Here is a 27,241-nt window from a genome sequence, read left to right on the forward strand (position 1 = left end):
AGGAGGAGAAATCGGAAACATCATCGTCATCATCACCATCTATAGCAGAGGTAGACTGATACATTCTTGGAGAGTGTGTAAGCTTTGTTCAGCTTTATCCCAGTCCTAACACACCAGATTCAACCAATTAAGGTCTAAATGAAAGACAGATAATTGGCTGATTACTGACTGACTGATTGATGCCAGGGGTGAGAGGTCAGGGGTTAGAGGTCAGAGGTGAGTAACTCACCCTCCAGGTCTGAGATCATAGACTCATGTTTGTTCTTCAACTTGGTCAGGTTCTTAGACTTCTCCTCTTCCTCAGCCAGGTTAGAGCTGGAGTCTGCTATTCTCTCCTCCAACAGTTTACGCTCCTGAAGAACAACGGATAAAAGAGAGAAAGGTCAGGGTTCAGAGGTGAGGGGTCAGGGACTGTGCTATTCTCTCCTCCAACAGTTTACGCTCCTGAAGAACAACGGATAAAAGAGAGAAAGGTCAGGGTTCAGAGGCGAGGGGTCAGGGACTGTGCTATTCTCTCCTCCAACAGTTTACGCTCTACAGATGAAAGAGAGGAAGGTCAGGGTTCAGAGGTGAGGGGTCAGGGACTGTACTACTCTCTCCTCCAACAGCTTAGGCTCCCGAAGAACAACACACAGCAGGGAGAAAGGTTAATCAGAGGTCAGAGGTGAGGGGTCAGGGACTGAGTGCTACATGCTCCTTCAACAGCTCAAGTTGCTGAGGAACAGGAGAACAGGGAGGAAGATCGGTGGGTGGGTAGGTGGGTGAATGGTGTTTATTGAGACAGGGGTGGAGAACAAAACACCTTGAGTAGTTTGTTATTCTGGTCCTCCATGATGACAACGTCTTCCTCCAGTTTCTTGACCTTCCCCTCAACAGTCACCTTCTCCAGCTGCAGCTTCTGACGAGAGTCCTCCTCCTCTGACAGGTGGGCCTCCATGGCCTAAAACAAAGAGAGGAGAAAGGGATGAAGAGGAGAGAGAGAGAGGGACAGGGAGGGGCGATAATATATAGGATAAGAGTTTGTGTGTTTTCTGTTCCCAAATATAATGTTTTAATAAAGGTTAGGTGATACAATGACAGTGTTTCAACCCACATGGTCTTTGTCACTCCACCTGACCCACAACAGGGCCTCCACCTGACCCACAACAGGGCCTCCACCTGACCCACAACAGGGCCTTCACCTGACCCACAACAGGGCCTTCACCTGACCCACAACAGGGCCTCCACCTGACCCACAACAGGGCCTCCACCTGACCCACAACAGGGCCTCCACCTGACCCACAACATGGCCTTCACCTGACCCACAACAGGGCCTCCACCTGACCCACAACAGGGCCTCCACCTGACCCACAACAGGGCCTTCACCTGACCCACTACAGGGCCTTCACCTGACCCACAACAGGGCCCCAGCTGACCCACAACAGGACCTCCACCTGACCCACAACAGGACCTCCTTCACCTGACCCACAACAGGACCTCCACCTGACCCACAACAGGGCCTCCTTCACCTGACCCACAACAGAGCCTTCACCTGACCCACAGCAGGGCCTTCACCTGATCCACAACAGGACCTCCACCTAACCCACAACGGGGCCTCCTTCACCTGACCCACAACATGACCTCCACCTGACCCACAACAGGGCCTCCTTCACCTGACCCACAACAGGGGCTCCTTCACCTGATCCACAACAAGGCCTCCACCTGACCCACAACAGGACCTCCACCTGACCCACAACAGGGCCTCCACCTGACCCACAACAGGACCTCCACCTGACCCACAACAGGGCCTCCACCTGACCCACAACAGGACCTCCACCTGACCGACAACAGGGCCTTCACCTGACCCACTACAGGGCCTTCACCTGACCCACAACAGGGCCCCCACCTGACCAACAACAGGACCTCCACCTGACCCACAACAGGGCCTCCTTCACCTGACCCACAACAGGGGCTCCTTCACCTGATCCACAACAAGGCCTCCACCTGACCCACAACAGGACCTCCACCTGACCCACAACAGGGCCTCCACCTGACCCACAACAGGACCTCCACCTGACCCACAACAGGGCCTCCACCTGACCCACAACAGGACCTCCACCTGACCCACAACAGGACCTCCACCTGACCCACTACAGGGCCTTCACCTGACCCACAACAGGGCCTCCACCTGACCCACAACAGGGCCTTCACCTGACCCACAACAGGGCCTTCACCTGACCCACAACAGGGCCTCCACCTGACCCACAACAGGGCCTCCACCTGACCCACAACAGGGCCTCCACCTGACCCACAACATGGCCTTCACCTGACCCACAACAGGACCTCCTTCACCTGACCCACAACAGGACCTCCACCTGACCCACAACAGGGCCTCCTTCACCTGACCCACAACAGAGCCTTCACCTGACCCACAGCAGGGCCTTCACCTGATCCACAACAGGACCTCCACCTAACCCACAACGGGGCCTCCTTCACCTGACCCACAACATGACCTCCACCTGACCCACAACAGGGCCTCCTTCACCTGACCCACAACAGGGGCTCCTTCACCTGATCCACAACAAGGCCTCCACCTGACCCACAACAGGACCTCCACCTGACCCACAACAGGGCCTCCACCTGACCCACAACAGGACCTCCACCTGACCCACAACAGGGCCTCCACCTGACCCACAACAGGACCTCCACCTGACCGACAACAGGGCCTTCACCTGACCCACTACAGGGCCTTCACCTGACCCACAACAGGGCCCCCACCTGACCAACAACAGGACCTCCACCTGACCCACAACAGGGCCTCCTTCACCTGACCCACAACAGGGGCTCCTTCACCTGATCCACAACAAGGCCTCCACCTGACCCACAACAGGACCTCCACCTGACCCACAACAGGGCCTCCACCTGACCCACAACAGGACCTCCACCTGACCCACAACAGGGCCTCCACCTGACCCACAACAGGACCTCCACCTGACCCACAACAGGACCTCCACCTGACCCACTACAGGGCCTTCACCTGACCCACAACAGGGCCCCCACCTGACCAACAACAGGACCTCCACCTGACCCACAACAGGGCCTCCTTCACTTGACCCACAACAGGGGCTCCTTCACCTGATCCACAACAAGGCCTCCACCTGACCCACAACAGGACCTCCACCTGACCCACAACAGGGCCTCCACCTGACCCACAACAGGACCTCCACCTGACCCACAACAGGGCCTCCACCTGACCCACAACAGGACCTCCACCTGACCCACAACAGGGCCTTCACCTGACCCACTACAGGGCCTTCACCTGACCCACAACAGGGCCCCCACCTGACCAACAACAGGACCTCCACCTGACCCACAACAGGACCTCCTTCACCTGACCCACAACAGGACCTCCTTCACCTGACCCACAACAGGACCTCCTTCACCTGACCCACAACAGGGCCTCCTTCACCTGACCCACAACAGGGCCTCCACCTAACCCACAACAGGGCCTCCACCTGACCCACAACAGGGCCTTCACCTGACCCACAACAGGGCCTTCACCTGACCCACAACAGGGACTTCACCTGACCCACAACAGGGCCTCCTTCACCTGACCCACAACAGGGCTTTCACCTGACCCACAACAGGGCCTTCACCTGACCCACAACAGAGCCTTCACCTGACCCACAGCAGGGCCTTCACCTGATCCACAACAGGACCTCCACCTAACCCACAACGGGGCCTCCTTCACCTGACCCACAACATGACCTCCACCTGACCCACAACAGGGCCTCCTTCACCTGACCCACAACAGGGGCTCCTTCACCTGATCCACAACAAGGCCTCCACCTGACCCACAACAGGACCTCCACCTGACCCACAACAGGGCCTCCACCTGACCCACAACAGGACCTCCACCTGACCCACAACAGGGCCTCCACCTGACCCACAACAGGACCTCCACCTGACCCACAACAGGGCCTTCACCTGACCCACTACAGGGCCTTCACCTGACCCACAACAGGGCCCCCACCTGACCAACAACAGGACCTCCACCTGACCCACAACAGGACCTCCTTCACCTGACCCACAACAGGACCTCCTTCACCTGACCCACAACAGGACCTCCTTCACCTGACCCACAACAGGGCCTCCTTCACCTGACCAACAACAGGGCCTCCACCTGACCCACAACAGGGCCTCCACCTGACCCACAACAGGGCCTTCACCTGACTCACAACAGGGCCTTCACCTGACCCACAACAGGGCCTTCACCTGACCCACAACAGGGCCTCCACCTGACCCACAACAGGGCCTCCACCTGACCCAAAACAGAGCCTTCACCTGACCCACAGCAGGGCCTTCACCTGATCCACAACAGGACCTCCACCTAACCCACAACGGGGCCTCCTTCACCTGACCCACAACATGACCTCCACCTGACCCACAACAGGGCCTCCTTCACCTGACCCACAACAGGGGCTCCTTCACCTGATCCACAACAAGGCCTCCACCTGACCCACAACAGGACCTCCACCTGACCCACAACAGGGCCTCCACCTGACCCACAACAGGACCTCCACCTGACCCACAACAGGGCCTCCACCTGACCCACAACAGGACCTCCACCTGACCCACAACAGGGCCTTCACCTGACCCACTACAGGGCCTTCACCTGACCCACAACAGGGCCCCCACCTGACCAACAACAGGACCTCCACCTGACCCACAACAGGACCTCCTTCACCTGACCCACAACAGGACCTCCTTCACCTGACCCACAACAGGACCTCCTTCACCTGACCCACAACAGGGCCTCCTTCACCTGACCAACAACAGGGCCTCCACCTGACCCACAACAGGGCCTCCACCTGACCCACAACAGGGCCTTCACCTGACTCACAACAGGGCCTTCACCTGACCCACAACAGGGCCTTCACCTGACCCACAACAGGGCCTCCTTCACCTGACCCACAACAGGGCCTTCACCTGACCCACAACAGGGCCTTCACCTGACCCACAACAGGGCCTTCACCTGACCCACAACAGGGCCTTCACCTGATCCACAACAGGACCTCCCCCTAACCCACAACGGGGCCTCCTTCACCTGACCCACAACATGACCTCCACCTGACCCACAACAGGGCCTCCTTCACCTGACCCACAACAGGGCCTCCTTCACCTCACCCACAACAGGGCCTTCACCTGACCCACAACAGGACCTCCACTTGACCCACAACAGGGCCTCCACCTGACCCACAACAGGGCCTTCACTTGACCTACAACAGGGCCTCCTCCTGACCCACAACAGGGCCTCCAACTGACCCACAACAGGGCCTCCGCCTGACCCACAACAGGGTCTCCGCCTGACCCACAACAGGGCCTCCACATGACCCACAACAGGGCCTCCTTCACCTGACCCACAACAGGGCCTCCTTCACCTGACCCACAACAGGACCTCCACCTGACCCACAACAGGGCTTTCACCTGACCCACAACAGGGACTTCACCTGACCCACAACAGGGCCTCCTTCACCTGACCCACAACAGGGCCTCCTTCACCTGACCCACAACAGGGCCTTCACCTGACCCACAACAGGGCCTTCACCTGATCCACAACAGGACCTCCACCTAACCCACAACGGGGCCTCCTTCACCTGACCTACAACAGGGCCTCCTCCTGACCCACAACAGGGCCTCCACCTGACCCACAACAGGGCCTCCGCCTGACCCACAACAGGGTCTCCGCCTGACCCACAACAGGGCCTCCACATGACCCACAACAGGGCCTCCTTCACCTGACCCACAACAGGGCCTCCTTCACCTGACCCACAACAGGACCTCCACCTGATCCACAACAGGACCTCCACCTAACCCACAACAGGGCCTCCATCACCTGACCCACAACAGGGCCTTCACCTGACCCACAACAGGGCCTCCACTTGACCCACAACAGGGCCTCCTTCACCTGACCCACAACAGGGCCTCCTTCACCTGACCCACAACAAGACCTCTACCTGACCCACAACAGGGCCTCCACCTGACCCACAACAGGGCCATATGACCCACAACAGGGCCTCCTTCACCTGACCCACAACAGGGCCTCCTTCACCTGACCCACAACAGGACCTCCACCTAACCCACAACAGGGCCTCCATCACCTGACCCACAACAGGGCCTTCACCTGACCCACAACAGGGCCTCCACTTGACCCACAACAGGGCCTCCTTCACCTGACCCACAACAGGGCCTCCTTCACCTGACCCACAACAAGACCTCTACCTGACCCACAACAGGGCCTCCACCTGACCCACAACAGGGCCATATGACCCACAACAGGGCCTCCTTCACCTGACCCACAACAGGGCCTCCTTCACCTGACCCACAACAGGGCCTCCTTCACCTGACCCACAACAGGGCCTCCTTCACCTGACCCACAACAGGGCCTCCACCTGACCCACAACAGAGCATCCACCTGACCCACAACAGAGCCTCCACCCTACCCACAACAGGGCCTCCTTCACCTGACCCACAACAAGACCTCCACCTGACCCACAACAGGACCTCCACTTGACCCACAACAGGGCCTCCACCTGACCCACAACAGGGCCATATGACCCACAACAGGACCTCCATCTGACCCACAACTGGGCCTACTTCACCTGACCCACAACAGGACCTCCTTCACCTGACCCACAACGGGGCCTCCTTCACCTGACCTACAACAGGGCCTCCTCCTGACCCACAACAGGCCCTCCACCTGACCCACAACAGGGCCTCCGCCTGACCCACAACAGGGTCTCCGCCTGACCCACAACAGGGCCTCCACATGACCCACAACAGGGCCTCCTTCACCTGACCCACAACAGGGCCTCCTTCACCTGACCCACAACAGGACCTCCACCTGATCCACAACAGGACCTCCACCTAACCCACAAAAGGGCCTCCTTCACCTGACCCAAAACAGGGCCTTCACCTGACCCACAACAGGTTCATATGACCCACAACAGGACCTCCACCTGACCCACAACTGGGCCTCCTTCACCTGACCCACAACAGGGCCTCCTTCACCTGACCCACAACAGGGCCTCCTTCACCTGACCCACAACAGGGCCTCCTTCACCTGACCCACAACAAGACCTCTACCTGACCCACAACAGGGCCTCCACCTGACCCACAACAGAGCATCCACCTGACCCACAACAGAGCCTCCACCCTACCCACAACAGGGCGTCCTTAAACTGACCCACAACAAGACCTCCACCTGACCCACAACAGGACCTCCACTTGACCCACAACAGGGCCTCCACCTGACCCACAACAGGGCCATATGACCAACAACAGGACCTCCACCTGACCCACAACTGGGCCTACTTCACCTGACCCACAACAGGGCCTCCTTCACCTGACCCACAACAGGGCCTCCTTCACCTGACCCACAACAAGACCTCTACCTGACCCACAACAGGGCCTCCACCTGACCCACAACATGGCCTTCACCTGACCCACAACAAGACCTCTACCTGACCCACAACAGGGCCTCCACCTGACCCACAACATGGCCTTCACCTGACCAACAACAGGACCTCCACCTGACCCACAACTGGGCCTACTTCACCTGACCCACAACAGGGCCTCCTTCACCTGACCCACAACAGGGCCTCCTTCACCTGACCCACAACAAGACCTCCACCTGACCCACAACAAGGCCTTCACCTGACCCACAACAGGGCCTTCACCTGACCCACAACAGGGCCTCCTTAACCTGACCCACAACAGGGCCTCCTTAACCTGACCCACAACAGGGCCTCCTTAACCTGACCCACAACAAGACCTCCACATGATCCACAACAGGGCCTCCTTAACCTGACCCACAACAAGACCTCCACCTGACCCACAACAGGGCCTTCACCTGACCCACAACAGGGCCTCCTTAACCTGACCCACAACAGGGCCTCCTTAACCTGACCCACAACAGGGCCTTCACCTGACCCACAACAGGGCCTTAACCTGACCCACAACAGGGCCTCCTTAACCTGACTCACAACAGGGCCTCCTTAACCTGACCCACAACAAGACCTCCACCTGACCCACAACAGGGCCTCCACATGATCCACAACAGGGCCTCCTTAACCTGACCCACAACAAGACCTCCACCTGACCCACAACAGGGCCTTCACCTGACCCACAACAGGGCCTTCACCTGACCCACAACAGGGCCTCCTTAACCTGACCCACAACAGGGCCTCCTTAACCTGACCCACAACAGGGCCTTCACCTGACCCACAACAGGGCCTCCTTAACCTGACCCACAACAGGGCCTCCTTAACCTGACCCACAACAAGACCTCCACCTGACCCACAACAGGGCCTCCACATGATCCACAACAGGGCCACCTGACCCACAACATGACCTCCACCTGACCCACAACAGAGCATCCACCTGACCCACAACAGAGCCTCCACCCTACCCACAACAGGGCGTCCTTAAACTGACCCACAACAAGACCTCCACCTGACCCACAACAGGACCTCCACTTGACCCACAACAGGGCCTCCACCTGACCCACAACAGGGCCATATGACCAACAACAGGACCTCCACCTGACCCACAACTGGGCCTACTTCACCTGACCCACAACAGGGCCTCCTTCACCTGACCCACAACAGGGCCTCCTTCACCTGACCCACAACAAGACCTCTACCTGACCCACAACAGGGCCTCCACCTGACCCACAACATGACCTCCACCTGACCCACAACGGAGCCTCCACCTGACCCACAACAGAGCCTCCACCTGACCCACAACAGGGCCTCCTTAACCTGACCCACAACAAGACCTCCACCTGACCCACAACAAGGCCTTCACCTGACCCACAACAGGGCCTTCACCTGACCCACAACAGGGCCTCCTTAACCTGACCCACAACAGGGCCTCCTTAACCTGACCCACAACAGGGCCTCCTTAACCTGACCCACAACAAGACCTCCACATGATCCACAACAGGGCCTCCTTAACCTGACCCACAACAAGACCTCCACCTGACCCACAACAGGGCCTTCACCTGACCCACAACAGGGCCTCCTTAACCTGACCCACAACAGGGCCTCCTTAACCTGACCCACAACAGGGCCTTCACCTGACCCACAACATGGCCTTAACCTGACCCACAACAGGGCCTCCTTAACCTGACTCACAACAGGGCCTCCTTAACCTGACCCACAACAAGACCTCCACCTGACCCACAACAGGGCCTCCACATGATCCACAACAGGGCCTCCTTAACCTGACCCACAACAAGACCTCCACCTGACCCACAACAGGGCCTTCACCTGACCCACAACAGGGCCTTCACCTGACCCACAACAGGGCCTCCTTAACCTGACCCACAACAGGGCCTCCTTAACCTGACCCACAACAGGGCCTTCACCTGACCCACAACAGGGCCTCCTTAACCTGACCCACAACAGGGCCTCCTTAACCTGACCCACAACAAGACCTCCACCTGACCCACAACAGGGCCTCCACATGATCCACAACAGGGCCATATGACCCACAACAGGACCTTACATCTATACCAGTCTATGGATAAGGGCAGAGTGCAGTAAATCCACCATCCCCTAACTTCAGCATTTCCCAACCAGAAACCAAAGGAAGTCAATGAACCCGGTAATATCCATATTAGCATTTCATGCCAAAGTTTCTGATTTTTGTCAATTTTGACTCATCACTGATATACCAGAGTTGAAAAGGTCATCGCTCGGTAGCCATTTTGGATCTGCCCACCTGTAGTTGCTGCTGCATGTCCTTCCTCTCCTGCTGCAGCTGTGTGGCTCTCTCCTCCTCCTCCTCCAGCCGCGACTCCATCTCATGGAGCACCTCCTCCAGCTCCTGCTTCTTGACCTCCAGACGAACCCTCATCTCCTCTGCCTCAGCATACAACTCTGTCTCTGCCTGAAGCTTCTGCTCCAGTTTAGCTCGCTCCTCTACTACCTAGAGAGAGAGAGAGTGTGTGAGTGTCTCCACCTCACCTGTGTGTGTGTGTGTCTCCACCTCACCTGTATGTGTGTGTGTGTGTGTCTCTACCTCACTTGTATGTGTGTGTGTGTGTGTCTCTGCCTTACCTGTGTGTGTCTCTGCCTTACCTGTGTGTGTGTGTCTCCACTTCACCTGTGTGTGTTTGTGTGTCTCCACTTCATGTGTGTGTGTGTGTGTGTCTCCACTTCATGTGTGTGTGTGTGTGTGTGTGTGTGTGTGTGTCTCCACTTCACCTGTGTGTGTGTGTGTGTGTCTCCACTTCATGTGTGTGTGTGTGTGTGTGTCTCCACTTCATGTGTGTGTGTGTGTGTGTCTCCACTTCATGTGTGTGTTTGTGTGTGTGTGTGTGTGTGTGTGTCTCCACTTCACCTGTGTGTGTTTCTGGGAGATTTCCTTCAGTTCCACCTGGCTCTTCTGAGCCAGATCCTTGGCAGACTTCAGCTCCTCCTCCTTCTGACCCATTTCTTCTTCCTGTCGTGTCACCTGGAGGAGGGGCTTCACCTGCGGGACGACCAATCAATGTTTACATAAGAGCCGAGATATCAAAACAAATCAACCAATCAAAACTATGATATACTCAACAAGTGATGGATGTGGCAGAACATCAACATGTGTGTGTGTGTGTGTGTGTGGGTGTATGTGTGTGTGTGAGATGTGTGTGTGATGTGTGATGTGTGATGTGTGTGATGTGTGTGTGTGTGTGTGTGTGTGATGTGTACCTTGGTGAACAGCCTCCACCACTGCCAGTTCTTCAGGACCAGGTAGACGGCACAGTTCCTCTGAATCACCTTCATAGCAGTCAGCTGGGCCTGACGCTTACTAAACGCTCTGTGGACAGAAGTCACATCAGAGTGTGTCTGCTATCATGCTGCTGTGGGCGCGACTGGCAACGCTACCTCACGGGTGTAATGTGTCGATGTGAGGGTCCCGGTGTGGGGAGCCCAGGCTGGAAACAACACTGTTACACTAACCTACTGGCAACGCTACCTCACGGGTGTAATGTGTCAATGTGAGGGTCCCGGTGTGGGGAACCCAGGCTGGAAACAACACTGTTACACTAACCGGCGCGACAGGAAGCTCCTAGCGTGGGCCTGGAAGGCGATGATGACCACGGTCAGTTTAAGGTCCCTCTCCTCCTCCAGCTGGGCTAACACTCCTGTTCTGAAGAACATCTTACTCTGACCAATACGGAACAGATTAGGGTCCAGGTCCAGGTGCTTCATCTGGAGAGGAAGTCATAACACCTTTATCGTGGCACCTTTATCATGACACCGTTATCATGACACCTTTATCATGGCACCTTTATCATGGCACTTTTATCATGACACCTTTATCATGACACGTTTCAACACAAAGGTCCCTTTAGAATAACTCTTTACTTATCCAGAACTAAGGTAGAAACATTTGTCCTATTTAGTTCATTGCTCAACTTTAGGTTTTCTAAAAAGTGCAGGTTCAAATGTGCCAAAAGGTTTCTAGGCTCAGTGACTGTATCAGTTAGATCAACTCAGACCTTTCAGTTAGATCAACTCAGACCTTTCAGTTAGATCAACTCAGACGTTTTCAGTTAGATCTAACTCAGACAATTTCAGTTAGATCAACTCAGACGTTTTCAGTTAGATCAACTCAGACGTTTCAGTTAGATCAACTCAGACGTTTTCAGTTAGATCTAACTCAGACAATTTCAGTTAGATCAACTCAGACGTTTTCAGTTAGATCAACTCAGACGTTTTCAGTTAGATCAACTCAGACGTTTTCAGTTAGATCAACTCAGACGTTTTCAGTTAGATCTAACTCAGACAATTTCAGTTAGATCAACTCAGACGTTTTCAGTTAGATCAACTCAGACGTATCAGTTAGATCAACTCAGACCTTTCAGTTAGATCCACTCAGACGTTTCAGTTAGATCAACTCAGACGTTTTCAGTTAGATCAACTCAGACATTTCAGTTAGATCAACTCAGACGTTTTCAGTTAGATCAACTCAGACCTTTCAGTTAGATCCACTCAGACGTTTTCAGTTAGATCAACTCAGACGTTTCAGTTAGATCCACTCAGACGTTTCAGTTAGATCAACTCAGACGTTTTCAGTTAGATCAACTCAGACATTTCAGTTAGATCAACTCAGACGTTTTCAGTTAGATCAACTCAGACATTTCAGTTAGATCAACTCAGACGTTTTCAGCTAGATCAACTCAGACATTTTCAGTTAGATCAACTCAGACGTTTCAGTTAGATCAACTCAGACGTTTTCAGTTAGATCCACTCAGTTTCAGTTAGATGAAATCACCATTAGTTGACAAGCCTGCTTCCCGTCCATGAAACCCTTTGGGATGCAGTTGGCTGCTAGGATCTCATAGCTACAAGAAGAGGAACAGGAAGAGGAAGAAGAGGAAGAAAGAGAGGAAGACAGAAGGAAGAGAACACGTTGTTTTATGTGTTAACTACACAGACACAGTCGTGGTTCCTTAACGTTGGTGTTAGAACGTTCCTCACCGTTGTCGGAACTCTTGGAACACGATGCGGTTGGGGAAGCCCTGTCTGCAGATACGAATCCCTTCCAGAACCCCGTTACACCTCAACTGTTCCAGAACCAGGTTAGCATCCAGCTTCCCTGCCTACACACACACACAGGAAGAATGAGGGAGAGAGAGAGAGGGGAGATGAATTGAGGAAACGTATAGAAATAGCTGTAAGTGTTTTGGGTAGGGGGATAGTGTCTTACCCTCTTCTCGTGGTTGGGGATGATACAGCGTATGAAGTTGGGCTGTGTGTTGTTCAACGTGGTCATCAGTTTGCCCAGGGATTCCTTGTAGAGCTGACCCACTGTCCTGAACATGCCCTTCTTAGACTTGGTGGCGCTGGGGGCCGAGCTCTCTGACATCTTGGTAATGGTCTCCAGACCCACCACATGGTCCACTGGAAACAGAACAGGGATTATTCATGATCTCTGAGAAGAAAAGCTAGGGGGGGGAAAGGTGAGAGGGAGGGAGAAAGAGGAGGAGATGAAAGAGGGAGGGAGAAAGAGGAGGAGATGAAAGAGAGAGAGGGAGAGAGAGAGAAGAACAGGTGACAGACAAGAAGGAGAGACAGTAGAATACTGATGAATACTGATAGGAGTTCAGTAACAACACGTCTACTGATAGGAGTACAGTAAAGTGAATAGGTAATAGACAACACATGTATACTGGTGGGAGTACAGTAAAGTGAATAGGTAGTAGACCAACTGTGCTTGCATCCTAAATAGGACCCTATTCCTTTTATACAGTGCACCACTTTTGACCAAAGTGCTATGGGGCCTGGTCTAACGTAGTGTACCACATTGGGAACAGTGTGCAATTTTGGGACGCTTCCTGTGGCTCACCATCCTTCCAGAGGTCCTGTATGAAGGGGTTGGATGAGTTGTTGAGGAGAGCCGTCACGTTGTCATTCAGAGGGTCCATGTTCTTAGTCAGCCAGTTGGCCCCGTTGTAGTCCACCTATAACACAACCACACTAGAACCATAACACAACCACAATACAACCACAACACAACCACAATACAACCACAACACAACCACAATACAACCACAACACAACCACAATACAACCACAATACAACCACAACACAACCACAATACAACCACAACACAACCACAACACAACCACAACACAACCACAATACAACCACAACACAACCACAACATAACCACAACATATCCACAACCACAATACAACCACAATACAACCACAACATAACCACAACATAACCACAACCACAACACAACCATGTTCTCCGTCAGTCAGCTGTCCCCATTGTAGTCCACCTATAACACAACCACAACCACAACACAACCATAACACAACCACAATACAACCATAACACAACCACAACATAACCACAACACAACCACAATACAACCACAACACAACCACAACATAACCACAATACAACCACAACACAACCACAACACAACCACAATACAACCACAACACAACCACAACATAACCACAACATATCCACAACCACAACACAACCATAACACAACCACAACATTCCCACAACCACAACACAACCATGTTCTCCGTCAGTCAGCTGTCCCTGTTGTAGTCCACCTATAACACAACCACAACACAACCACAACCACAACACAACCATAACACAACCACAATGCCATCACAACATAACCACAACCACAACACAACCATGTTCTCCGTCAGCCAGCTGGCACTGTTGTAGTCCACCTACTGTATAACACAACCACAACACAACATCACAACATAACCACAACCACAACACAACCATGTTCTCCGTCAGTCAACTGGCCCCATTGTAGTCCACCTACTGTATAACACAACCACAACACAACCACAACCACAACACAACCATGCCTGAGTAGTGGAGAACTCTTCAGACAGAAATATATAATCTCACCATGCCAGCCTAGTGAAGACCTCTTCAGACAGAAATATATAATCTCATCTCACCCTGCCGGCCTAGTGAAGACCTCTTCAGACAGAAATATATAATCTCATCTCACCCTGCCAGCCTAGTGAAGACCTCTTCAGACAGAAATATATAATCTCACCATGCCGGCCTAGTGAAGAACTCTTCAGACAGAAATATATAATCTCACCATGCCAGCCTAGTGAAGACCTCTTCAGACAGAAATATATAATCTCATCTCACCCTGCCGGCCTAGTGAAGAACTCTTCAGACAGAAATATATCATCTCACCCTGCCAGCATAGTGAAGACCTCTTCAGACAGAAATATATCATCTCACCTTGCCAGCCTAGTGAAGAACAGAGAAGGCAGTCTTGTCTTTGAGTGATTTGGGTTTGGAGAACTTGCAGTGGGACGTGTGTGTGTTCATCAGCTTCTCAACGAAGGACAAGTCTGTGGCTTTAGGGAACCAGCACTCCTCATCCAACAGAGCCAAGATACCTGGAGGATTGTTCTAGAAGGATGGGAGGAGGGTTAGCTTTAGGGAACCAGCACTCCTCATCCAACAGAGCCAAGATACCTGGAGGATTGTTCTAGAAGGGTGGGGGGAGGGTTAGCTTTAGGGAACCAGCACTCCTCATCCAACAGAGCCAAGATACCTGGAGGATTGTTCTAGAAGGGTGGGGGGAGGGTCAGCTTTAGGGAACCAGCACTCCTCATCCAACAGAGCCAAGATACCTGGAGGATTGTTCTAGAAGGGTGGGGGGAGGGTTAGCTTTAGGGAACCAGCACTCCTCATCCAACAGAGCCAAGATACCTGGAGGATTGTTCTAGAAGGGTGGGGGGAGGGTCAGCTTTAGGGAACCAGCACTCCTCATCCAACAGAGCCAAGATACCTGGAGGATTGTTCTAGAAGGGTGGGGGGAGGGTCAGCTTTAGGGAACCAGCACTCCTCATCCAACAGAGCCAAGATACCTGGAGGATTGTTCTAGAAGGGTGGGGGGAGGGTTAGCTTTAGGGAACCAGCACTCCTCATCCAACAGAGCCAAGATACCTGGAGGATTGTTCTAGAAGGGTGGGGGGAGGGTCAGCTTTAGGGAACCAGCACTCCTCATCCAACAGAGCCAAGATACCTGGAGGATTGTTCTAGAAGGGTGGGGGGAGGGCCAGCTTTAGGGAACCAGCACTCCTCATCCAACAGAGCCAAGATACCTGGATGATTGTTCTAGAAGGGTGGGGGGAGGGTTAGCTTTAGGGAACCAGCACCCATCCGTGTGTGCATTGCTGTAGGTCCAATGTGTACAGTATGTGTGTGTCGCTGTGTGTGTGTGTGTGTGTTACCGGTCTCTCGATGAGCTCGATGCAGGGCTGCAGGTCCAGGCCGAAGTCTATGAAGGCCCAGTCGATCCCCTCTCTCTTGTACTCCTCCTGCTCCAGGATGAACATGGTGTGGTTGAACAGCTGCTGCAGACGCTCGTTGGTGTAGTTGATGCACAGCTGCTCAAACGAGTTGTCCTGAGGAGAAGGTACATAGTGGTTTACACAGAGCTACAGTACCGTGGTAGTTCCTGAGGAGAAGGTACATAGTGGTTTACACAGAGCTACAGTACCCTGGTAGTTCCTGAGGAGAAGGTACATAGTGGTTTACACAGAGCTACAGTACCGTGGTAGTCCCTGAGGAGAAGGTACATAGTGGTTTACACAGAGCTACAGTACCGTGGTAGTCCCTGAGGAGAAGGTACATAGTGGTTTACACAGAGCTACAGTACCGTGGTAGTCCCTGAGGAGAAGGAGAAGGAACATAGTGGTTTACACAGAGCTACAGTACCCTGGTAGTTCCTGAGGAGAAGGTACATAGTGGTTTACACAGAGCTACAGTACTGTGGTAGTTCCTGAGGAGAAGGTACATAGTGGTTTACACAGAGCTACAGTACCCTGGTAGTTCCTGAGGAGAAGGAGATGGGAGAGATGGATGTGAACAGAGAGGTACTGCTCACCTCATAGTCCTGCACATCAGGCCTGAATCCCACATGACATCCTATTCCCTATTTAGTGCACTACTTTGACTAGGTTCCGTAGGGGGTGTTTTTAATTGTGGGATAATAATAATCATAGTAGGAAATGTTCTGGGGAAAATGTCCCTTTTGGGAGGTAGATGGGGCTCCCAAATCGCTAAGTTTACCCATTTTAAATGGTTTAAATTTCAGTAATATAGCAGATGCTCGAATCCCGAGTGAATTACAGTTGGGGGTGCATAATTTTATTTTACCGGTCCTCCATGGGAATCGAACCCACAACCTTGGCGTTGCGATGCTCCATGAGCTACCAACTCGCCTCACGGGACCCCTGCAGGAATTCCTTTCTCTGTCAATTTAAAGAGGATGCTCCTCAATCTCACCTCAAAGATTTCAAAGCCAGCGATGTCTAGGATCCCCAGGAATGATGCTCCTTTACGTTTGGCCTTATCCAGAGTCTTATTCACCCTGGCCAGGATCCACCTGAACAACCGCTCATACATGGCCTTCGCTAGGGCCTCGATGGCAAAGTCAGCCTGTGGGAGAGGGAGAGGGAGGGAGAGAGTGAGGGGGAGAAGGAGAGAGGGAGGGGGAGAAGGAGAGAGGGAGAGAGGGAGAGGGAGAAGGAGAGAGGGAGGGGGAGAAGGAGAGAGGGAGGGGGAAAAGGAGATAGGGAGGGGGAGAAAGAGAGAGAGAGACAGTGAGTGTGTGAACCGTCATCTTGTCTGCCTCCATGTACAGCCCTGTCTCTGACTAAAGCTTCTCCTAGAGAAGGGCTATGTACTATAACTACTTATGGCTTCAGATACATTATATGTTGCCAGGTCTTCGTTGAAAATAAGATTAAACTTTTAACTGAACATGTGAGAGGAAGGTATTGTACAATTAAGTTGAATCTAGAATAGAATAGAGTAGAATACAATAGACTAGATAATAATATAATAGAGTTGAATAGAGTAGAATGTAATAGATTAGAGTTGAGTTGAGTAGTGTAGAGTTAAATAGAGTAGATTAGACTAGAGTAGGGTAGAATAGAGTAGAATATAATAGATTAGAGTTGAGTTGAGTAGTGTAGAGTTAAATAGAGTAGATTAGACTAGAGTAGGGTAGAATAGAGTAGAATATAATAGATTAGAGTTGAGTTGAGTAGTGTAGAGTTAAATAGAGTAGATTAGACTAGAGTAGGGTAGAATAGAGTAGAATATAACAGATTAGAATATAATACAGTAGAATATAATAGATTAGAATAGAGTAGAATATAATAGATTAGAGTAGAATAGAGTAGAATATAATAGAGTATATTAGAATAGAGTAGAATATAATAGATTAGAGTAGAATAGAGTAGAATATAATAGAGTATATTAGAATAGAGTAGAATATAATAGATTAGAGTAGAATAGAGTAGATTAGAATATAATAGATTAGAGTAGAATAGAGTAGATTAGAATATAATAGATTAGAATATAATAGATTAGAATAGAGTAGAATATAATATAATAGACTAGAGTTAAATAGAGTAGATTAGAATAGAGTAGAATATAATAGACTAGAGTTGAATAGAGTAGAGTTAAATGGAGTAGATTAGAATAGAGTAGAATAGAATAGTGTAGAATATAATAGAGTAGAATATAATAGAGTAGAATATAATATATTAGAATAGAGTAGAATATAATAGACTAGAGTTGAATAGAGTAGAGTTAAATAGAGTAGATTAGAATAGTGTAGAGTTGAATAGAACAGAGTAGAATAGGGTAGAACATAATAGAACATAGAGTAGTAAAACATAGAGTAGAACAGAGTAGTGAAGACTAGAGTAGAACAGAGTAGAACAGAGTAGAATAGAGTAGTGAAGACTAGAGTAGAACAGAGTAGAACAGAGTAGAATAGAGTAGTGAAGACTAGAGTAGAACAGAGTAGAACAGAGTAGTGAAGACTAGAGTAGAACAGAGTAGAATAGAGTAGAATATAGTAGAGAAGACTAGAGTAGAACAGAGTAGAATATAGTAGAGAAGACTAGAGTAGAACAGAGTAGAACAGAGTAGAATATAGTAGAGAAGACTAGAGTAGAACAGAGTAGAACAGAGTAGAATATAGTAGAGAAGACTAGAGTAGAACAGAGTAGAACAGAGTAGAATATAGTAGAGAAGACTAGAGTAGAACAGAGTAGAACAGAGTAGAATATAGTAGAGAAGACTAGAGTAGAACAGAGTAGAACAGAGTAGAATATAGTAGAGAAGACTAGAGTAGAACAGAGTAGAACAGAGTAGAATATAGTAGAGAAGACTAGAGTAGAACAGAGTAGAATATAGTAGAGAAGACTAGAGTAGAACAGAGTAGAACAGAGTAGAATATAGTAGAGAAGACTAGAGTAGAACAGAGTAGAACAGAGTAGAATATAGTAGAGAAGACTAGAGTAGAACAGAGTAGAATATAGTAGAGAAGACTAGAGTAGAACAGAGTAGAACAGAGTAGAATATAGTAGTGAAGACTAGAGTAGAACATAATAGAACATAATAGAGTAGAACAGAGTAGAATAGAGTAGAATAGAGTAGAGAAGACTAGAGTAGAACAGAGTAGAATAGAGTTGAACAGAGTAGAATAGAGTAGAATAGAGTAGTAAAACATAGAGTAGAACAGAGTAGAATAGAGTAGTGAAGACTAGAGTAGAACATAATAGAGTTGATTAAAGAGAAGGGAGTTTAATAGAATAGAGTAGATTAGAGTAGTGTATATATATATAGTAGAATAGAATATAACAGAATAAAGTAGAGTAGAATAGAGTACAATAGAATAGAGGAGAACATAATAGAATGGAGTAAAACAGAGTTGAGTTGAGTAGAGTTGAATAGAATAGAGTAGAGTTGAATAGAATTGGGTAGATTACAGTAGTTTAGAGTTGAATATAATAGAGTAGAATAAAGGAGAATAGAATAGAGCAGAATATACTATAGTTGAATAGAACAGAGCATAATACAACATAATAAAGTAGAACAGAAAAGAATAGTCGAATAGAATATAGTAGAATAGAATAGAGTAAAATACAGAGTAGAGTAGAAAACAGTAGAATAGAGCAGAATAGAATATAGTAAATTGAGTAGAGTTGAATAGAGTAGAGTTGAATAGAGTCGAGTTGAATAGAATAGAGTAGAACAGAGTAGAGTTGAATAGAATAGAATAGAGTAGAACAGAGTAGAGTTGAATAGAGTCGAGTAGAACAGAGTAGAGTTGAATAGAGTAGAGTTTAACATAGAGCAAAATATAACAAAGTAGAACCGAGTAGAATAGACTAAAGTAGAATTTAATATAATAGAGTAGAGCAGAGTAGAATAGAATAGAATATAATAGAGTAGAGATTAATAGAATAAAGTAGAATTTAATATAATAGAGTAGAGCAGAGTAGAATATAATAGAATAGAGTAGAGATGAATAGAATAAAGTAACAGAATATAGTAGCATAGAATAGAGTAGAATAGAGTAGAATACAGTAGAATAGAGCAGAATAGAATTGAATAGAGTAGAGTTGAATAGAGTAGAGTTGAATAGAGTAGAGTAGAATAGAGTAGAGTAGAATATAATAGAGTAAAATATAACAAAGTAGAACCGAGTAGAGTAGAATAGAGTAGAATTGAATATAATAGAATAGAAGATAGTAGAATAGAAAATAGTAGAATAGAAGATAGTAGAATAGAAGATAGTAGAATAGAAGATAGTAGAATAGAGTAGAATAGAAGATAGTATAATATAAAATAGTAGAATAGAAGATAGTAGAATAGAAGATAGTAGAAAAGAAGATAGTAGAATAGAGTAGAATAGAAGATAGTATAATATAAAATAGTAGAATAGAAGATAATAGAATAGAGTAGAATAGAATAGAGCAGAATATAATTGAGTCAAATAGAATAGAGTAGAATAGAATAAAACATAATAGAGTAGAATAGAGAACAATAGAGTAGAATATAATAGAGTACAATAGAAAAGAGTTTAATAGAATAGAGTAGAATAAAACATAATAGAGTAGAATAAAACAAAATAGAGTAGAATAGAGTAGAATAGAACATAATAGAGTAGAATAGAGTAGAATAGAACATAATAGAGTAGAATAGAGTATAATATAATAGATTAGAATAAAGTAGAGTGGAATAGAGTAGAGTAGAATTGAGTAGAATATAATAGAGTAGAATGGCGTATAATATAATACTGAATAAAATAATAGAATAGAGTAGAATAGAAGAGTACCTGCTCCTTGGTCTGAGCCTTCTGCACCACCTCTCTGCCCACCTTGATACGGGGGGTGAGGACGGAACGGGTGAAGTCTGTCACGTTGATACCCTGCAGGTGGCACACTTTCTGAGCCGCTGAAGAGAGAAAGAGAAGAGAGGGGGAGGAAGGGAGGCAAGAGAGAGAGAGGGGGAGGGGGGAGAAAGAGAGAGAAGAGAGGGGGAGGAAGGGAGGCAAGAGAGAGAGAGGGGGAGGGGGGAGAAAGAGAGAGAGAGAGAAGAGAGGGGAGGAAGGGAGGCAAGAGAGAGAGAGGGGGGAGAAAGAGAGAGAGAGAGAGAAGAGAGGGGGAGGAAGGGAGGCAAGAGAGAGAGATGGGAGGGGGAGAGAGAGAGAGAGAGAGAGAGAGAGAGAGATTAGTCGTACTGTATGTTACCTGTTGTCTTTCTTACCTGTGTTAGTGGTATGTTACCTGTTATCTTTCTTACCTGTGTTAGTGGTATGTTACCTGTTGTCTTTCTTACCTGTGATTCCTCTCTGTGTTATCTGTGCTAAATGTAAACTGTATTTTCAAGCCTGCGTTACTGTGAACAAACTCTGTTGCTATCGGTGTTGCTCCTACCTGTGTGATGTCATGTCTCACCTGTGTTTCTCCTACCATTATGATGTAATGTCCCACCTGTGTTGCTCCTACCTGTGTGATGTCATGTCTCACCTATGTTGTTACTACCTGTGTCATGTCATGTCTCACCTGTGTTTCTCCTACCTGTATGATTTCATGTCTCACCTGTGTGGTTACTACCTGTGTGATGTCATGTCTCACCTGTGTGGTTACTACCTGTGTGATGTCATGTCTCACCTGTGTGGTTACTACCTGTGTGATGTCATGTCTCACCTGTGTTGCTCCTACCTTTGTGATGTCATGTTACACCTGTGTTTCTCCTACCTGTGTGATGTCATGTCACACCTGTGTTTCTCCTACCTGTGTGATGTCATATTCCACCTGTGTTGCTCCTACCTTTGTGATGTCATGTCACACCTGTGTTGCTCCTACCTGTGTGATGTCATATTCCACCTGTGTTTCTCCTACCTGTGTGATGTCATATTCCGCCTGTGTTTCTCCTACCTGTGTGATGTCATGTCACACCTGTGTTTCTCCTACCTGTGTGATGTCATATTCCACCTGTGTTGCTCCTACCTTTGTGATGTCATGTCACACCTGTGTTGCCCCTACCTGTGTGATGTCATATTCCACCTGTGTTTCTCCTACCTGTGTGATGTCATATTCCACCTGTGTTTCTCCTACCTGTGTGATGTCATGTCACACCTGTGTTGCTCCTACCTTTATGATGTAATGTCTAACCTGTGTTGCTCCTAGCTGTGTGATGTCATATTCCATCTTTGTTTCTCCTACCTGTGTGATGTCATATTCCACCTGTGTTTCTCCTATCTGTGTGATGTCATGTCACACCTGTGTTTCTTCTACCTGTGTGATGTCATGTCACACCTGTGTTGCTAATACCTTTGTGATGTCATGTCTCACCTGTGTTTCTCCTATCTGTGTGATGTCATATTCCACCTGTGTTTCTCCTACCTGTGTGATGTCATGTCACACCTGTGTTTCTCCTACCTGTGTGATGTCATATTCCACCTGTGTTTCTCCTACCTTTATGATGTAATGTATAACCTGTGTTGCTCCTAGCTGTGTGATGTCATGTCTCACCTGTGTTGCCCCTACCTTTATGATGTAATGTCTAACCTGTGTTGCTCCTACCTGTGTGATGTCATGTCTCACCTGTGTGGTTACTACCTGTGTGATGTCATGTTTCACCTGTGTTACTACCTGTGTGATGTCATGTATCACCTGTGTTGTCGGGCATGGTGGCCTGCTCATTGTTCCTCTCCTTGTTGAACTTAATGTTCCCCAGCTGGAGCACAGTGGAGACCACCTTCATCATGCCTAGAGAGAGGAGAGGAGAGGAGAAGGGGTGAGAGGAGAGTGGGAGGGGAGAGAGAGACAGACATCACTGAGAGAGACAACAGAAAGAGAGACAGCCCTACCCATCCCCTCGTCCTCAAGAGAGATAGAGAGATAGAGTGAGAGCGAGAGAACGACAGATGTTCAGAGAAAGACAAAGTGAGGTAGTGAAAGAGAATGATAGACTAAAAGCCAGACTGCCCTCCTCTTCCCTCCAGTATCTGTCCTCTCGTCCTCAGAGACAGCCCTCCCCTTTCCTCCAGTACCTGTCCTCTCGTCCTCAGAGACAGCCCTCCCCTTTCCTCCAGTACCTGTCCTCTGGTCCTCAGAGAAACCCATGATCTCCCCTCCCTCCAGTACCTGTCCTCTGGTCCTCAGAGAAACCCATGATCTCTACTCCCTCCAGTACCTGTCCTCTGGTCCTCAAAGAAACGCATGATCTCCCCTCCCTCCAGTACCTGTCCTCTGGTCCTCAGAGAAACCCATGATCTCCCCTCCCTCCAGTACCTGTCCTCTGGTCCTCAGAGAAACCCATGATCTCCCCTCCCTCCAGTACCTGTCCGCTCGTCCTCAGAGAAACCCATGATCTCCCCTCCCTCCAGTACCTGTCCTCTCGTCCTCAGAGAAACCCATGATCTCCCCTCCCTCCAGTACCTGTCCTCTCGTCCTCAGAGAAACCCATGATCTCCCCTCCCTCCAGTACCTGTCCTCTCGTCCTCAGAGAAACCCATGATCTCCCCTCCCTCCAGTACCTGTCCTCTGGTCCTCAGAGAAACCCATGATCTCCCCTCCCTCCAGTACCTGTCCTCTGGTCCTCAGAGAAACCCATGATCTCCCCTCCCACTAGTACCTGTCCTCTGGTCCTCAGAGAAACCCATGATCTCCCCTCCCTCTAGTACCTGTCCTCTGGTCCTCAGAGAAACCCATGATCTCCCCTCCCTCCAGTACCTGTCCTCTGGTCCTCAGAGAAACCCATGATCTCCCCTCCCTCCAGTACCTGTCCTCTGGTCCTCAGAGAAACCCATGATCTCCCCTCCCTCCAGTACCTGTCCTCTGGTCCTCAGAGAAGCCCATGATCTCCCCTCCCTCCAGTACCTGTCCTCTCATCCTCAGAGAAACCCATGATCTCCCCTCCCTCTAGTACCTGTCCTCTCGTCCTCAGAGAAACCCATGATCTCCCCTCCCTCCAGTACCTGTCCTCTCATCCTCAGAGAAACCCATGATCTCCCCTCCCTCTAGTACCTGTCCTCTGGTCCTCAGAGAAACCCATGATCTCCCCTCCCTCCAGTACCTGTCCTCTGGTCCTCAGAGAAACCCATGATCTCCCCTCCCTCCAGGACCTGCCCTCTGGTCCTCAGAGAAACCCATGATCTCCCCTCCCTCCAGTACCTGTCCTCTCGTCCTCAGAGAAACCCATGATCTCCCCTCCCTCCAGTACCTGTCCTCTGGTCCTCAGAGAAACCTATGATCTCCCCTCCCTCTAGTACCTGTCCTCTCATCCTCAGAGAAACCCATGATCTCCCCTCCCTCCAGTACCTGTCCTCTGGTCCTCAGAGAAACCCATGATCTCCCCTCCCTCCAGTACCTGTCCTCTCATCCTCAGAGAAACCCATGATCTCCCCTCCCTCCAGTACCTGTCCTCTGGTCCTCAGAGAAACCCATGATCTCCCCTCCCTCCAGTACCTGCCCTCTGGTCCTCAGAGAAACCCATGATCTCCCCTCCCTCCAGTACCTGTCCTCTGGTCCTCAGAGAAACCCATGATCTCCCCTCCCTCCAGTACCTGTCCTCTGGTCCTCAGAGAAACCCATGATCTCCCCTCCCTCCAGTACCTGTCCTCTGGTCCTCAGAGAAACCCATGATCTCCCCTCCCTCCAGTACCTGTCCTCTGGTCCTCAGAGAAACCCATGATCTCCCCTCCCTCCAGTACCTGTCCTCTGGTCCTCAGAGAAACCCATGATCTCCCCTCCCTCCAGTACCTGTCCTCTGGTCCTCAGAGAAACCCATGATCTCCCCTCCCTCCAGTACCTGTCCTCTCATCCTCAGAGAAACCCATGATCTCCCCTCCCTCTAGTACCTGTCCTCTGGTCCTCAGAGAAACCCATGATCTCTACTCCCTCCAGTACCTGTCCTCTGGTCCTCAGAGAAACCCATAATCTCCCCTCCCTCTAGTACCTGTCCTCTGGTCCTCAGAGAAACCCATGATCTCCCCTCCCTCCAGTACCTGTCCTCTGGTCCTCAGAGAAACCCATGATCTCCCCTCCCTCCAGTACCTGTCCTCTGGTCCTCAGAGAAACCCATGATCTCCCCTCCCTCCAGTACCTGTCCTCTGGTCCTCAGAGAAACCCATGATCTCCCCTCCCTCCAGTACCTGTCCTCTCATCCTCAGAGAAACCCATGATCTCCCCTCCCTCTAGTACCTGTCCTCTGGTCCTCAGAGAAACCCATGATCTCTACTCCCTCCAGTACCTGTCCTCTGGTCCTCAGAGAAACCCATAATCTCCCCTCCCTCCAGTACCTGTCCTCTGGTCCTCAGAGAAACCCATGATCTCCCCTCCCTCCAGTACCTGTCCTCTGGTCCTCAGAGAAACCCATGATCTCCCCTCCCTCCAGTACCTGTCCTCTGGTCCTCAGAGAAACCCATGATCTCCCCTCCCTCCAGTACCTGTCCTCTCGTCCTCAGAGAAACCCATGATCTCCATGGCCTCCAGCGTTTCTATGAACATCTGATCATCTTCCTGACCAGGCACCTCCACGTGACCTGCCACCAGGAACCGGTAGGCCCCGAAATCCTCCAGTAACAGCTCCTCTATACAGGAACAGACAGGAGAGGAGGAGCTGTACGGTTACACACTATATAATTAAATAAGGCCTGAGGCCTGTCTATCTATCTATCTATCTATCTATCTATCTATCTAATTCTATCTATCTCTCATTATATCTATCTAATTATATCTATCTCTCATTATATCTATCTATCTATCTATCTATCTAATTCTATCTATCTATCTATCTATCTATCTATCTATCTATCTATCTCTCATTATATATATCTATCTATCTAATTCTATCTCATTCTATCTATCTATCTATCTATCTATCTCATTCTATATATCTATCTCATTCTATCTATCTATCTATCTATCTCTCTCATTCTATCTATCTCATTCTATCAATTCAATTCAATTCAATTCAATTCAAGGGCTTTATTGGCATGGGAAACATGTGTTAACATTGCCAAAGCAAGTGAGGTAGACAACATACAAAGTGAAATAAACAATACAAATTAACAGTAAACATTACACATACAGAAGTTTCAAAACAATAAAGACATTACAGATGTCATATTATATATATATATATATATATATATACATACATACAGTGTTTTAACAATGTACAAATGGTAAAGGACACAATATAAAATAAATAAGCATAAATATGGGTTGTATTTACAATGGTGTGTGTTCTTCACTGGTTGCCCTTTTCTCGTGGCAACAGGTCACAAATCTTGCTGCTGTGATGGCACACTGTGGAATTTCACCCAGTAGATATGGGAGTTTTTCAAAATTGGATTTGTTTTCGAATTCTTTGTGGATCTGTGTAACCTGAGGGAAATATGTCTCTCTAATATGGTCATACATTGGGCAGGAGGTTAGGAAGTGCAGCTCAGTTTCCACCTCATTTTGTGGGCAGTGAGCACATAGCCTGTCTTCTCTTGAGAGCCATGTCTGCCTACGGCGGCCTTTCTCAATAGCAAGGCTATGCTCACTGAGTCTGTACATAGTCAAAGCTTTCCTTAATTTTGGGTCAGTCACAGTGGTCAGGTATTCTGCCGCTGTGTACCCTCTGTGTAGGGCCAAATAGCATTCTAGTTTGCTCTGTTTTTTTGTTAATTCTTTCCAATGTGTCAAGTAATTATCTTTTTGTTTTCTCATGATTTGGTTGGGTCTAATTGTGCTGTTGTCCTGGGGCTCTGTAGGGTGTGTTTGTGTTTGTGAACAGAGCCCCAGGACCAGCTTGCTTAGGGGACTCTTCTCATTCTATCTATCTATCTATCTATCTATATATGTATCTCATTCTATATCTCATTCTATCTATCTCTCACCCTTTAGTTGGTCCTTCGCTCCGGCCACCATGTAGTAAAAGATATGGAAGGCTCTCTCTATCTTGGCTTGGCGAATACAGCGAGACTTCTCCAGCAGGTCTGGTGGACAGGGGAGGGTCAAAGACAACACCCTCTGTGGTGCAGGAACAGGTCACTGCATTTCACGTCGGGACAGTTTCCCCCGACACACATGAAATATGAATATGAAGTCTTCATTGAACATGTTTTTTAGTCCAGGGCTAGGGTTTAACCTGTGTCCGGGAAACTGTCCCTTTTGTGTGTGTTAATATCTCCCGAATCTCTAAAATATGAATTTGATAAACACCTACAATACATCTCTATGAGGAGCCCAAAGTCTGTATATTTAGAGTCTGTATATTTAGAATCTGTATATTTAGAGTCTGTGTATTTCATGAGGATACAGGTATCGATGTTGGCTCCAACCAGGAATCCGGTCACGTCAAAGTTGAGCTTAATAAACTTGCC

At 49.2% G+C, this 27,241-nt stretch overlaps 1 protein-coding gene across 1 annotated transcript in view; it reads right to left on the minus strand.

Annotated features, from left to right (window-relative positions):
* LOC110539049 (myosin-11) overlaps positions 1-27,241 on the minus strand; it is a 79,169-nt gene that overhangs the window by 28,971 nt on the left and 22,957 nt on the right. The window contains 18 exon segments of the mRNA XM_090197748.1: positions 230-353; positions 803-940; positions 9,766-9,972; positions 10,387-10,518; positions 10,737-10,845; positions 11,080-11,240; positions 12,307-12,376; positions 12,513-12,634; positions 12,742-12,935; positions 13,381-13,495; positions 14,782-14,955; positions 15,783-15,956; positions 16,840-16,992; positions 20,693-20,811; positions 22,536-22,631; positions 25,313-25,456; positions 26,756-26,854; positions 27,178-27,241. Coding sequence (XP_090053874.1) covers positions 230-353; positions 803-940; positions 9,766-9,972; positions 10,387-10,518; positions 10,737-10,845; positions 11,080-11,240; positions 12,307-12,376; positions 12,513-12,634; positions 12,742-12,935; positions 13,381-13,495; positions 14,782-14,955; positions 15,783-15,956; positions 16,840-16,992; positions 20,693-20,811; positions 22,536-22,631; positions 25,313-25,456; positions 26,756-26,854; positions 27,178-27,241 — 2,395 coding nt within the window.

This window comes from Oncorhynchus mykiss, chromosome 13, assembly GCF_057628025.1.
Source record: "Oncorhynchus mykiss isolate SJ-2025 chromosome 13, ASM5762802v1, whole genome shotgun sequence".
Taxonomy (NCBI): Eukaryota; Metazoa; Chordata; class Actinopteri; order Salmoniformes; family Salmonidae; genus Oncorhynchus; species Oncorhynchus mykiss.